Source organism: Equus caballus, chromosome 23 (assembly GCF_041296265.1).
Source record: "Equus caballus isolate H_3958 breed thoroughbred chromosome 23, TB-T2T, whole genome shotgun sequence".
NCBI classification, from domain to species: Eukaryota; Metazoa; Chordata; class Mammalia; order Perissodactyla; family Equidae; genus Equus; species Equus caballus.
Window position 1 is genome coordinate 36091453 of NC_091706.1, and position 15540 is coordinate 36106992.

Genomic DNA, 15540 nt, shown 5'->3' on the forward strand with positions numbered 1-15540 from the left:
AGGTTAGGGTTGGGGAAGAGTGGGAAGAAATGGAGGAAAGGGTTAATAGAAAAGGATCAATAATGGAATCCTGCACTTCACACCCATTAGGATGGCTATTATTTTAAAAATAAATAAATAAACATAAAATAACAAGTGTTATTGAGGATGTGGAGAAACTGGAACCCTTATGCATTGCTGGTGGAAATGTCAAATGGTGTAGCTGTTGTGGGAAACTGGATGGCAGTTCCTCAAAAAATTAAAAATAGAATTACCATATAATCCAGCAATTCCACTTCTGGGTATATACACGAAAGAATTGACAGGGACTTGAATACGGATGTTCATACCAGCCAAAGGCAGACACAAACCCCTATACCCATTGATAAATGAATGGGTAAACAGAATGTGGTATATACATACAATGGAATATTATTCAACCTAAAAAAGGAAAGAAATTCTGTCACATGCTAAAACATGCATGAACCTTGAGGACATTATGCTAAATGAAATAAGCCCCTCACAAAAAGACAAATACTGTATACTTCTCCTTATATACTTAGAACAGTCAAAATCATAGAGACAGGGGCCTGCCCGATGGTGTAGCGGTTAAGTGAGCACGTTCCGCTTCTCGGCGGCCCAGGGTTTGCCGGTTCAGATCCTGGGTGCAGACATGGCACCGCTTGGCATGCCATGCTGTGGTAGGTGTCCCACATATAAAGTAGAGGAAGATGGGCATGGATGTTAGCTTAGGGCCAGGCTTCCTCAGCAAAAAGAGGAGGACTGGCAGTAGTTAGCTCAAGGCTAATCTTCCTCGAAAAAGAAAAAATCATAGAGACAGAAGGTAGAAGAGTGGTTGGGGCTGGGGGAGCAGGGAGTTAGTGTTTAATAGGTGTGGAGTTTCAGTTTGGGAAGATGAAAAAGTTTTGGAGATGGCAGGTGGTGATGGTTGCACAACAAATGTGAATACACTTAATACCACTGAATTGTACACCTAAAAATGGTTAAAATGGTATATTTTTTATGTGTATTTAACCATAATAAAAAATTAAAAACAGAAAACTTAATCCTGAAAGGGAAATCAGTTTGTTGACCAATGGAAGGAAGAGTTAAGTAAAAATTGGTCTCGTGCTTTGGTAAATAGCTGCCAGCGTTAGGTTCCTTCCTTGAGGTGAGAGCTGAGCCTGGCTGACCAGCGCCCGCAGGCCCTGTCCGGGAGCCTCTCACCCAGACACCATTGGTGGTTATTCTGAGAAGCCCTTAAAGAAAGGCTACCGTTAAGTTTGCCTTCAGACTGGATGCAGTTGGGGAGAAAAAGGAAAACTTTTCTTGAAGGCAAACTAAAATACTTGTTCAAACATGAACTTTTCTCTCCTGAAACAATTTAAAAATAATCATAAACACCTGGAGAGGGCACGTGCCTTCACATTCCCTGAATGCCTTCCAGCACCCACAGATTAACAGCTTTAGGGTGGAAGTCCTTTCTTGGGGGCTAATGGAACAGATGGCATTTTAAAGAAAATATTTTAAGAAATACATACATTCAATTTTTTCAGTTGTTGGGGTCTTATGCAAAGTGCAGAAATAGTCTTTTGGAAAAACGTACCGTTTGCACTATTTTCTTATTTCTATTCACCCTTAATGTGAACCATTCCAAAAGAGTGTACTCTCGCTCCTGTAATCTGAACTCCCTTATCCATCCACGGTGCCTGTGTTGTATTTAAGTGATAAAATAAGTTGTGTGACTGCGAGGAGGCATGTATTCTCCTGTCTGGAGATGCCTGGAATTTTCTGTCCTGATTGATTTCATCCGATACATGTTTTATTTAGATGTGTCCTGTTGTTTGCCAACTTCTTCTGTATCAGAGAAAAATATTAATAAAAACACTGCATAATGACAGTCAACGTCATAATTTTAACCTTGCATTATGCAGTGACGGTCACTGCATAATTTTGGTCAACGATGGACCACATAGATGATGGTGGTGCCGTGTGCCATAAGATCAGCACCATGTAGCTGAGGTGTATAGTAGGCTGTACTGTCTAGGTTTGTGTAAGTACATTCTGTGAGGTTCACACAAGGACAGAATCGCCTAACAATGCATTGCTCAGAACATGTCCTCATCATTAAGCGACACATGACTAATTACTAGTCTTAAATTTCTTGTAATGCTAATTAGAAAGAGAAGGAAAAGTTGGCATAGTATGATAGCCAGTACTGACAAAGTTTTGTATTTGCTTTTTGAAGAAGACTGAGTCTCCTGGTAGTAAAGATAAGATAATGTACCTGACACAGTTCTCTACCTTGCTACTAGCATACAAATTGGGGCACAGTATTTAATTTCACACTATAAGCTGCAAATTTTATGCAAGTTTTACTTGAGAAATAGCTGATGAACTTTCTCTTATATTCTTTCAATTGCAAAGTCTCAGAATATTTTTAAATGAAAGAATTCCTAAAAACCATATAGCTAAAGCTGCGCATCTTCCCTGTTTTGAGTAACTGTGTTTGCTGGGAGATGATGTAATTCCAAAGTGAAAAGCTGACTGCAGCCTGGCACATTAGCGGGAAACCGAGCTGATGGTGGGCCCTCATTTAGAAGGCCGCGTTCACTCTCACTGTGACCCGCTCTCCTGGCAGTGGTATTGACTCCAAAACCTTAATCCTTTTTCTTAGCCTTAGTAAGATGCCCATCAAGGTTGAGGTTTCCATCGTATATTATCCCTTAGGGTTGAAGCATCTGTGACTCTTTCTTCTCAGGGAAAGAAAATTCTCTGCAAGGTTACTTGAAAAATTTCTCTTGTTGCAAAATATCTGGACAGGGCCACCCCAGTTTCTAGGATGGCAGATGCCGCAGCCTGCTTTATCTGAGAAAACAGCTGTCCCAGAATCACATGGGAAATCTATGCCAGGGAGGACTTGTAGAGCCTCTTCTTTGCCTGGTCTTTCTTATTTTCTGAGATGATCATACCTGCATTTGAACTCTGTTTTCAAATCCAGTTGCTCATGTGACCACCCAGGCATGGCACTGGATGTGCACTTGAGCCCTCGCTTGCATTGCAGAGTCCCAGCGGAACGTGGTCCCGGGTGCTCATTGAGAGCCAGGCTCTTTGGCCTCTGCCCCGGCTGAGGTCATGGTTCTACCACTTGTCCCAGGGTGTGTTTGTTGCAGCTTTTCTTTTTGCCTCAGGGCCTGGGCTTTGCATAGAGCTCTGTGCATTAAAACAGACAGACTTAAATAAAGTCTGGCACTTTTAAGTCCTCAAAACTGGTTTTAGGCTTGAGACTGTCTTTGCTGATGTGTGGGTCAGCCCTGTTTTGGGGTGACAGCATGTGTCGTGAAGACTAAATTCCATAGTCTTTCCCACTCATCCCTCCATTATTAAACACCTACTGTGTGCACTGCACTGTGCTAGACAATGTATGGTGGATGTTCTCAGCTTGATTTCAGTTTGCCAGATGCTGTCTTGAACCTTGTAGGCTTTCTTCCTATTTCTGCCACAAGGTGGTTCTCATGGCCCTCCGTCACAGCCTGGTTCAGCCAAGTGTCCTGGCCCGTTGGCCCAGGCTCAGGAAACGTCGTGTGTAACTGAAGGCCTGTGCATGATGCTGTCAAAAGCACAAAATAACAGGCTCGGGTTTAAGTTTGGAATTTATCTTAACTTTCAGTCTTTTGGTCTATAAAGTAGGATGAATAAAGTAAAAGTCACCTTTCCCTGAACATCAGAATTGAAACTTGTTGGAGAACATTCCAGAATGTTGGAGCTGTCTTGTCACTCATTCTTTTTGTTTCTTTACCAATCAATATTTAATAAAAATCTTAGTAATTTCTTGGTCTTGTCTCAGACAGGGGAGTACAGAGACTCACTCATACTTCTTCCCAGAGAAGTATACAGGCTCCTGCCAGAGGAGAGGCAGCAAAGAACATTGTGACAGATAGGTGTATTGAGTCTTCACATTGACAAACTATTTTGTCATATATCCTCCTCAATCCTCAAAGCAACTTTGTGAGATAACACAAACAGTTGAAGAAACTGAGACTCGGAAGTGTGCGTTGAGGTGTTAGTGTGTGATGATGGAGCTCGTGGTCTTTCCACACTGATTCTCACACGCCCACTCTCTTTGGAGCAGGGCTTGGCTTAGCCTAATGGACCCTCCAAAGCGAGGAGAGCCCAACCTGGGAGCAGGACAACCCTTGGCCCCTCTGCCCTCATCAGTGCACTTACAGGGTGGGAAAACGGTCTGCCTCCCCAGAACTGAGGAGCTGGGCTGGGAACAGCGGCCCGATTTTCCTCAGCACTAGCCCCTCAAGCGCTCAAGAAAGATGAAGCAGGGCAGGAGTGGCTGTAGACGAGGGCAGAGGAGAGCAGGATAGGGGCTGGGAAGTCACGCTAGGAACAGGGCTTCATTCGGTCAGCATCCGCTGCTGAGGTGCTGATGTTGCCAGGCCACACGTGTGGGTGACCACATGGTGAAGCTGTGTGCAATTGTAATGTGGGTTTTTTCAGCTGTATCGGGCTTAATGGGGCCTCAGTGCTTTTTGTAGAACCATCTACTCTGTCTCCATTTTACAGATGAGGAAGCTGAGGCATGAGGAGGTAAGGGACTTGTCCAGGGGCTTCCTCCACCTCCGGAGCCCACACGCCTACCCCTTGCTCTGCTCCGTTGCATTTGGACTGAGGGGCAGCTTCTGGTAGCCCAGCGAGCCGCGTTCAGCCAGGGCTCCAGGGACTCAGCCATTGGAGACTAGGGACTGAGCAGAGCCCTACTTCTTTTGGAACTCAGAAGCCCATGACAGTACTTCCCAGAGTTCCCAACTTTTAGGACAAACTTAGGCTCAAAAACAAGAGATCCTGCCTGCTGCCAGATACTGCTGTCTGAAGGGATGGTTTGCTTGATCATTGCGTAACAACACTACTTTTTGTGTGGTTTATAAAGCATGTCTACAGACATTCTGCTGTTTGATTTTGACTTGACACCAGCCATCTTCTCAACCCCTCCCCCCAAAAATGAAAAAGGCAGAGCTTGTGTAACGAGGGACCTGTCATCAAGTGAGGAATAGGTTCTATATGACACTTCGGCTATTACATAGACCCAAAAGGAAGTTATCTCCTCCTCTTCCTGGTTCCTGGCGCTCTCCAAAAGGTGCACGTTTGTGGCCTGGAGTGAATGGACCTTGTACTAAATCCTGATTGAATTCTGGCACCTTCAAAAACAAGAATCTGGGGGCCAGCCCTGTGGCGCAGCGGTTAAGTTCGCACGTTCCGTTTTGGCAGCCCGGGGTTTGTCAGTTCCGATCCCAGGTGTGGACATGGCACCTCTTGGCACACCATGCTGTGGTAGGTGTCCCACATATAAAGTAGAGGAAGATGGGCATGGATGTTAGCTCACGGCCAGTCTTCCTCAGCGAAAAGAGGAGGATTGGCAGCAGATGTTAGCTCAGGGCTACTCTTCCTCAAAAAAAAGGCAAGAATCTGGGGGCCGGCCCCGTGGCCGAGTGGTTAAGTTCTCGCGCTCGGCTTTGGCAGCCCAGGGTTTCACTGGTTCAGATCCTGGGCGCGGACATGGCACTGCTTGTCAGGCCACACTGAGGCGCCATCCCACATGCCACACCTAGAAGGACCCACAACTAAAACATACAACTATGTACTGGGGGGATTTGGGGAGAAAAATAAAAACAAAAAAAAGATTGGCAACAGTTGTTAGCTCAGGTGCCAATCTTTGAAAAAAAAAAGGCAAGAATCTTCTAACTTTAAAACATTGAGACTTAGACTGCAGACAAAGGAAGTAAGGGAACTAATATATACTCAGTATATCACAGTGACCTGTTGTTAGCCTCATTTCACAGCTGGGGAAACTGAGGCCCAGGATGCTTAAGTTCGTCACCCAGGTAGTATAGCTGATTTCTTCAGAGTCTGCTTTGTGGTTATTTCACTGAAGAAGAAAACAGAGCTGAGTCAGCCGAGGTGAAGATTTACCTCAGGATGTTGTTGTCGAAGAGAAGTAAAAGGCACACTATGTTTAGGTTTCGAGACTGAGCATATTTTGGTTAAAACCCAGTGAATTGGAGGCTCTTTGAATGTTTGGATTGTGTGTGTCACCAAATGCTGCCTCCCTGCATGAGACTAGTCAGTTGAGCCGAGGATAATGAGTTAACCCATCACGTACACACTTGCTCACTTCGGAAAGTATTCGGGAAGAAATAAGTCAGTGAGAAAAAAGTTTCCACAACTGATGGGTGACAGTTTGGGGATGAGGGAGCAGCCAGGAGCATCACTGCTGCTGATGGGCAGGAGGTTTTTGGGAGGTGAGGAGTGAGGACGTACTTGGAGGGTGCTGAGCCCCTGTCTGGGGAGGGCTGCTGTCATGGATGCAGTGCTCATTCATGGGCTGGCTTTGAGATTCAGGTTGGTTTTGGTACCCAGTCTATGAAATAAACAAAGAGGGTGGGGCTTCAGAAGCTGCCATGCTGTAGTCTGAGAGGGTCTATCGTGCAGGGCATGGGGGTGGGGGTGGAGGAGGAAGGCCTGGCCCCAAGATGCTTCTGCCTGGGTCCCAGGTGGCGAGGAAGCCTGAATGGTGTCCCTTCTCTCTTTTCCCTTTTTGTGTACTATATAAAAACAAAGAAAAAAAGATTCTTCCCTTTATGCTGAACTCTGCAGGTGGGTGAGGGAGTAGGTTCGGTGCATGTCCCTTAGTTTCTCAAGCAGCAGGATGGCTAGCCTGCAGCACAGCTGTGCCACGCTGTGAGCCCGGGTCCGCAGACTCCCAGGTCAGCGCTCTCTCCAACATGCTACAGAAGGACGCTTGATAGCCTTCTGTTTATTTTGAGAAGTAAAAAGCTGTTCTACTATTATTTTGTGAATTGTATATAAATGTTATACAAGGAATTTAGAGGGAAAGAGATACTGTTGATATTGCATAATATGTACTTTCTGTTGTAAGTTCACTTAGTTTTTAAAAATGGTAGTTCCCGTGACAAAGGCTGTGATAGTCAGATCAAGGAGGAAGCACTGATAATGGACGTGGTTCCATCTGCAGGAGCTCTTGTCTGCCCTGGCTTGGCCACTTCTTTCTCCATTATGCAAAATGTAGAGCTGGCCCCTCTCAAAACTGGTGTTAGATTTTAGAACTGACAATTAAGATACATCTTCAGGAAAAGCATAGTCCTAAACAGTCCCTCTCTCTCATCACTACTCTCTGATTACACTTAGTGGAAAAAACACATTTAATTGTTTCAAAGATTATTATTTTTTTTAGTAAATACGTAGTAAATGGGGGAGATTAATAAAGGGCTATTTTTTCTCAGCTTGTGGTTTCTAATTACATCAGTTACAGCTCAGCCTTCCTCTTAACTAGAGTGCAGGCATGAACTGGAAAAGAATGAGCTAATCCATGATAGATCAGGTTGAATAAAGATCTCCATTCATATCTTTACCTTTCATCCCTTGTTCTGAGTGCCAAGAATTAATGCTGTTTCAAAGTACAAACTGAACCTGCCAAGCCTCCGACGGCTCAGATAAACCTAATTATTTTAAATGTTAGTGAGAAGGGCAGCAGTTCCACTTTGGAAAAGAGTTCTATTGTGAAACATTAAATATCTGCTAAGTGGTATTTATTGGACATGATTTTATTTCCAAACACCATGGTTATCACAAAGCGGAAGAATTTGTTGTTGAAGAAATTTTCACCAGACTCTTAAACGCCTGCAAATTCAAGGAAACCCAAGAGGCCAGCACTTTTATTTTCTTCCTGTCACCATCTGAGTGAAGAGTTCCTAACAATTGAAGAATGCCACTTACGTGTTTTATTTTGAAATGGTTTCTTAGTGGGAATTTAATAGTATTTAACATACAGAGGAAGAAAACTTTTTTCCTCAAGAATGAATACCCTGTTTTCTCACATCACTGGCAGAGAATTATTCGTTCCAGTCCATTGACTTCCAACAGATCATTCAAGTTAAAAGTCAGGGGTCTTTGCCGTGTCAAAAGATTTAGCAGTTAGAGACGTTTTTGTTTTGTTTTTTAGAGAGATTGGCGGGGGGGCAGTATATAATATTTTCCCAAAAAAGAGTACTGATGTTTAGATGGCATTACTGAAATCATCTCAAGTTTTTTTTTTTTTCTTCAGCATAGGTAAAAGTGATTATGTGTAAGATTTTTGTTTGTTTTTAAATAATAATAAAGGAATACTCTAGCTTCTGTAGACAAATCGGCTATTTGAGAGAAAACCTATCCTAGGCTTGCTGGTTCAGACAAGGGTCAGTCTCAGAGGTTTACCCACCTTTCATTGTAACAGGAAAACAGATCAGTTTGGGTAGGTTTTTCTTTTTCTTACTTTTCAGTCTCTACTTTGGTCTCCAGAAGTCATTTCTTCCATTTCTGTAAGTGCTGGGAGCCTACTGATGATTACAGGGTAGCATAATCCTGATTGTTTATTGCCTGAGAATGCTTCCTGCCCCCTGCCAACCCCAACACAGCTGCCCCTATCCCCACCCCCACCCCCTTAGCAAAGCGCTCACATCTTCACTGATGCAAATAGTGGTGTGTTGAGCATCTCTGGACCAATTATTCTTTCTTTCTTTGGCCTTATTCCCCAGAGTAGAATTACCAGGTCAGAGGGTATGAGCAGTTTTACGGTTCTTATTACATGTCACTAGATTGCTGTCCAGAAAGATTGAGCCAATTTCTAGTGCTACCAACAGCGTATCTTTCCTCACAGTCCCACTGACACTGGGCATTAGCATTCTTACAAAATAATTAAGAGGAACCTTTTGAGTTGGAATTAGCCTTGTGCAGGCAGGGCTCATTAAAATCAACTTAAAAAGCAAAAACAGTAATTTTGACTTTTGAATTTTTAATTGGTATAAAATGATTGACAATGATCAATTATTACTCTTTCCCCCCAACAAAGTTTAGTGAAGCTGTATTAAAATGGGGGGGGGGTACCTTTAAGGATGCTAGTAAAATAGATTTTGGACATTAGTCCCTAAGATAAACACTTACAAAATCTTTAATGTACTCAGAACTGCTTTTATGAGGTGCTACACAAAGTGAGTTAAACAGATACCATCCCTGACTGCAACAGCCCATTACTCAGAGACAAAGCTAAGCCTTGAACAAAAGTAAAAATAACATGGATTTAAATTTTGAGTGGAGAAACGCTTTAAAAAATACAGGTGTTGTTCAAAACAGGCTGAGTTCATTTATTTGCATCTTCTCTGGAGTGCAGTCATGCATTAAGTATGCTGGGAGCCTCCCTAGTCCATGCAGGTGACATACTCTGCATGTCTTGTAGCCCCAAGTCACAGGAATACTTTCCAAGAAAATACCCACAAGGCAAGTGAGAGCAAAAGGGGGTCATCCCCTAATTCCTTTCTTTTGCAGAATTCCTGCCCCTCCCTTTTTCAATCCCAAATAGGCTAAATGGGGAGTGGGAGGTGTGTGGCTGGAGTGGAGGGCATCTCCTAGGTCAGCTGCTGTCTGAAGGAAGAAGGCAGGCCAGGGGTTCAGAATATGTCAGAAGGACACTCACCTGTTCCTTTATAGCCTCTGCATTAGTCTGACAAGGGTCCGTTATTTTGCCTCTTTAAACTCACACGGAGATTAGGAAGGTTCAGTGGCCAGTGACTAAATGGGGTACCCAAGGGTGGGATGGTGCAGGGACGGAGCAAGCCAGAGAGTGGGGCTGACCCGTGCCACACTGCCCTCGGCAGCTCCACAGGGTCAGTCCCCTGTGTAAAATGGAGAGAAGAATTCTCTCAATGAATGGCTTGAGGATTAAATACCTCATTAAAGTATGTGGCATCCAGGAAGTAGTCAGTAAATGTTCACTTCCTTCCCCACACTTGTTTGTAGAGGAACTTCTGTCATTGGTTTGAGGTGGGGATGGGGGTGGGCAGATTAACTCATACTCTCCGGTTGGCTCTTCATCGCTCTCCGGATCTGTGTATGGTGACAAGATGTCAGAGCAAAGTCTACCGCCTTTGGAAAACATTTCTGTGTATATACAACATCCCTGTGCATGTAACACAATTCATAAATCAGCTTGGATTTGCAGGGAATTTTAAATCCATATAACAATTCAAATGTAGTAAGAAGCCTTTATGAACTGCAATAAAATGAAGGCTTCAGATTTCATAGGTTCCCAGTTTTTCTTGGTTGCCACTATATATTTATATATTCATGTGCATGCTTTTCTGACATCTATAAAATACTATTGAATGGCTCTTTACTTTTTTTTTAAAAAAAAGCTTTAAAATATTACCCTTGCTTTTTATCTCAGTTACTAAACAAATACTATCAATATGAAAAGTAATTGCTTGTCAGGAAATTGCCTAAATTGTTTTTCAAATTTATTCACTTACTAAGCTTTCAGATGATACCATTCCTTATTGGATATTGACGTAGCTGTACAAAACTATCCATCCATCTGTCTGTCCATCCATATGTCACAATAGAGGAAAGGGGTTTTCTGAAATAATTTGGTCCAGTGGAGTGGTTAAAGGTCTGCTGCTTAAATCCCAGCTCTGTTCTTCTATTTCTGTGTGGTTCCACTGGCTGAAGCAAACCTTTTCCAAATCCATAACAAGCGTAAATAGCGTTCTCTTGTAAAAAGGTCTCTTTTCAGCATGGTAATATACCTTATTAAATTCCAAACATAATAAGTATTGATGGCAAACACATCAGGACCCAGTACAGCTCCTACTATGATTTAGTTCTCTACAAATGACTTCAGCACGCAGCTCCCAATGCATTTTGCTAATTACATCATAGATTTCCCTATTGATGAACACAAGCTGAATTAACACAGGAGCACTAATGTACCCTTTCACCATTATTGTTGTACAAGAAGCCGTGGCAGATGCTGGCAGTTAGTTACACAAACATTAGTATTAACGATTGGCCATTTGGAATTGGTGACAAACTACTGCCCGGCAAAATCCTGAGGCTGAAACCAATCAGGAAGTTAATGAGGAGAGAAATTACCACTGCAGCTTCCCCTTAATTACATTCACACTAGGCAGGAAGGGAGTTCTGGGGGTGGATCTGAACTCAGCTAAGGTTAAGAAGGTCAGAGACCCTTTTGCTTAAATTTTGTATCTACTATGGCTTGTAAGGTTGCAAAAATTGTTCAACACATTATTACTTTTGCATCCTTCCTATTTAATGTCATTTTCCCAGTGGAGTTTTATGTTCACAAGTTTGCTTTTAAAATCTTCACCTGACTAATATTTTAGTGTGGTATAATTCAGTTTCTTTTACTTCTTTTGTTTTTAAAAAGTTTGCGTCCCAGTTACTGCTTTTTAGTTTTTAAAAGTTGTGTATGCTGACCCCCTCCCAAGTGTTTGTCCTCCTCTATCCAAGAGAAATAACAAGTTGATAAAATATCATCTTCACTTGCTATCTATTGAAAAACTAGAGTTGCCTCTCAAATGGTGGGAAGATGAGGGTGGAGTCTTGCTTGGCACCATAATTTGTCAGGGGATCACTTGACAAGTTCCGTTAGCATCCTTTACATAAAGGGGAGGGTCTCAGTGAAGGGTGGAAATAGTTTCCCCAAAGCGGAGGGAGCAGACTGTTTTTTGTTTTTAATGAGCATAAAACTGGAACTATATGCTTCCTAACTTTCCCCTTGAGTTAAATAGATGTATTGTGCAGAAATACTATTTTTTTATTCCAAAGAAGCCCTGGGTATTTTAATGTGTCTATAAAAACCCTTTCAACTTGGAGTAGAAATGCAGAGTGCCTCTTTGTGGATCCTAATTGAATAGTGAATGTAGAAAGACCAGCCACTTTTAACGGACTCTTCTCCGTCTCTCCCCACTTCCCAGTGTTCTCGCCGCCCAGCAGTCAAGATTCTGGCTTGGTTTCCCTCTCCAGCAGCTCTCCTATTAGTAACGAGAGCACAAAGGGAGTGCTCGAATGTGAGTCCGCCTCGGAGCCCAGCAGCTTCACGGTCACTCCCGTCATCGAGGAGGACGCGTAAGCAGCAACCGATGCCTTTGGCCGTTCACTTGAAATAGCAGGCTTATTCCATTAATACACAGGGTTTGTTGTTAATATTTTGCCTTGACTTAACTGTTGAGAATGTGTTTGGCTTACACTCGTTAGAGCTTAGCCCAGAGGCTAAAACACATTTGGAGTAGTTTAGGATCCGTGACTACCACCGGCCAGAATTAAGTGCCTCGCCCACAGAGTTAAATAGCATTGTCCCTTTTTTTTTTATGACACTGGTTTACTTGTAGTTTTCAAGAAATACAATCATTCACTCAAGTCGAGCAGTATGTTTGCATCTAAATGTGTCATAATTAGATGTTACTTTTAGTTTTAAAATGAAATCTTAGGTGCCGTAGATGTTTTTGAATTTTAGTATTTTAATAAAACTGCAAAAATATAAATTTAGCCAAGGACCTGACCGGTGAGAAGAAAAGAGCAGACATAGTTACTGATTATTTTAGATATATGCAGAAGGTCAGAGTAAATGGAAATACTGTGTGGCTGTTGGAAAGCCTAACCCAGCTCCAACTCCAAAACATGACTGAAATATAGTCAGAGGGAGAAAAACATGAAAGCCCTTAAGAATCACTACCTTTTCTGTAAAGGGTAATTTGAAAACAACACAATTTAAAGTAACCCTAGTAATGCAGAGTTCCTGGGTGTTGTTTCTAGAATAATTTGAGTTTATCATACTTATTCTTTCTACTAGGGGAAAAAAATGGATGCAATCTAGACTATTTTGTAACCTTAGGTTGTAATCTGATTTGAAAATAAGTACATCTCTAAAAGTTACTACAGATTTCTGAGTTCATTATTTTGTTAAAAACTGCTTGTGAAGTACTTCCTTATGTAACAGAAGCCATCCTGAAATGAAACTAGTCTTAAAAAAATTCATTGTTCTGTGTAGTTGCAGCTGTACCTGAAATAAAAATGTTATTGATGACTGAATTTTCTTGTGTGTATATTTGGTGAGCGGTATTAAACAGGAAAAAAAGAAATTACTTGTATTTTCTTCGCTCTGTGCTTTGAAAACATCTATTTGATTTCACCCCCCATCTGTTGTAATCAATAACCTGACCATCTTGTTTTTTATTAAATGCACTTACTCTTAATTTCATCCACCAGTGGTTTTAGAGAGAATAATGTGGAGTTACCTATATAGGTTTGACATTATAAATCACTTCTTGGGGCTGAATCGTATAGCGGTATCGATTGATCCTGATATATCACAGAAATTTACTGTCACTTCTGTTTTCAATTAAAGATACAATCAGTCAGATAATGACTTAATTGGATTTTACAGAAGATTGAGTTTTATTGCCCAGTGCTTTACGAGTTTAGTTAAGGAAGATCATTTTATCACACTTGTCAGGCTGCTGCTACTGCAGCCGTGTGCCCTTCGGGGCGGCTGTAGCTGTAGCTATTGTGACGGCGACGCCGGGAGGCTACCGGGCGCGCAGGAAAGGGACCCGGCCGCGGAATCGCCACCTCCAAGGCGTTAACGGTGGCGTTCTGGAGATGAAGACCCCTCGCTCACCCGCGCACTCGCTACCCAGGTCCCCCTCTACTTTGAATAATCCTGGCTTCTGCGGATCCAGGAGTCTTCCCGTTGCCACCATTCCTTAGATGACCCCAACACACTCATTTTGTTAGGTGGTTTTGTTGGAGGAGCTCGGCACGCCCCCTCAGTGGCGGGGGGTGTATGTCCCCTCCAACACAGCCTCCTAAAGTGCCCCCGCGTTTCTGGAAAGCCAGGCGGAGCCCGGAGAAGCGTGCCAGCGCTCTCAGAGCCCTGACTGCTGGACCCTTGGCGCGCCCCGAGGGCCGGGCTCCGGTTTCGCAGGCAGTGCCCCTCCCGGCCTCCTGCTGCTGGCCCGAGCTCGCCTCCTGGCCGCCAGCGCTCCGGGATCAGGCTGTCGGGTGGGCAGCGCCCATTCTTTGGAGAGGTCCTTCTGGTTCCCTGGCCCCGAGGGTCCACTTGCCTCGCCTGACGTCTAGCCTGGTTCCGAATCCGGGCCGCTGCCGCGCGGGGCCCCCTGTCGAGGATCCCGCCCCAAAGGGCTACTCCCCAGGACCACGACAGGCCCAGGCGGAGCCGCGGGAAGATCTGGCTTCCCTGCGCAACAGCCCCGTAAAAGACGGACCTGGGGCCTTCCTCCCGCGCCCGTGGGGTGGAGTGGCCCTGTGACGTTCATGTTTGCAAGTTGGCTGTTTATTTCTCGACTGCTTGGGAGGAGGGTGCTAGGCAGGCCAAGGGCCAGGCCAAGGGCCTGGCCCCGGCGGACTGGGCTACGAACTTCTCAAATCCTGAACGCACAGTACAGCACAGACAGGATAGGTTTTCACCATATTTTGATACACACATCTGAGGGGCAGCCAGTTTCTCAGAGCTCTGCCGCTGCGAACAGAGACTTGCCACTTCCTTGAGCTGGCGGTATCCGTGATGTGTACCGTATGAGTGCACACGTGTGTGCAAGCGTGGGCGTGCCTGGCATCCTGTGCGCGGCTGGCGGGCTGCCGGGATAGCCCTTTCTGAATCTTTACAGGCACTTCTGTGCTCCAGCGGGGAAACCAAGGCGGACTCGCCAGGCCTTCCTCCCCTGGGCGCTGAGCAAGCTGCCGCCACGCGACGCGGGGCTGTGGGCAAACGAAGGGCGCGCCTTTTCCCAGGGTCGCCTCTGGCTCCCGCAGTGGCTGGGGGCGAGCGTGACCCTTCCCCCCTTACAGCGGAGGGGCCGGCGCCCCACCGGGTGCCCCTGGCCCTCACCCCACTAACGTGCTGTAGACCCCGCACTGCGCAACGAGGGCCTCAGGGAAAGCCACCCCGGGGCCCAGGGTGCCGTTGGTGACACTCTTTCTCGCTGCCACAACCACTGCCATACCCGCAAACCCACGCACGAAGCCGCATTTCGGGCCAGGAGAGTGGGCCAGACTCGCCGAGTCCGAACCATCGTCTCCCTCGCGCCTAGTGGAAACGAGGCGCGCCCACGCGTAGAAATCGAGCTCCCTCTGCGCCACGCGAACTGCAGTGCCGAATAGACGGGTTTCACACGCACACGGATACTGCACTGCATCTTGACGCTCTGCATCAAGTGGTTGTAAAAGCGCTTTATGGAATGCGCTTCGCGGCACAAAGACACTCGGAGGGCAGTCTGTCGAGGGACAAGGATTTCAGCGGCTCCCCCCTTGGCCCGTCCGCCCGGCCGGATAGGGTCGCGGCTGCCTACCCGCGCGCTGCCGCGCCCCTGGGAAGTTTGCTTTGGCGACTTGCGCGGGCCCTTCGCCCTCCCCTCTCCCTCCGCGCGCACGCACGCAGACGGGGCCTGAGCCCACTCGGCCCTGCGCCGGCCGCGGGAGGCGGCGCCCTTGGCGCTCAGCCGCTGCCATCCTCCTCCCACCCCCCACACCCCAGAAACCCTAATGGCCTTTACTCAGCCACTGCCTCGTTAAATCTCCCCCACCCTCAACAACCGGCGAACTTTTCAACGGTTCCAAGCTGCAGTCCCGGGGGCTGGGGAGGGTCCTGGAAGGGGGCGGGGCGAGCAGGGCGGGGGCGGGGCG

The 15540-nt window shown here is 45.4% G+C and overlaps 1 protein-coding gene across 2 annotated transcripts in view; it reads left to right on the plus strand.

The window, feature by feature from the left end:
• DMRT1 (doublesex and mab-3 related transcription factor 1) overlaps positions 1 to 12977 on the plus strand; it is a 102203-nt gene extending 89226 nt beyond the window's left edge. For both annotated transcript variants that reach the window (XM_005604978.4, XM_005604977.4), the window contains exon 5: positions 11814 to 12977. In XM_005604978.4, coding sequence (XP_005605035.1) covers positions 11814 to 11968 — 155 coding nt within the window. In that variant the 3' untranslated portion in view covers positions 11969 to 12977. The remainder of the gene's footprint in view (positions 1 to 11813) is intronic.
• Positions 12978 to 15540: the final 2563 nt, after the last annotated feature.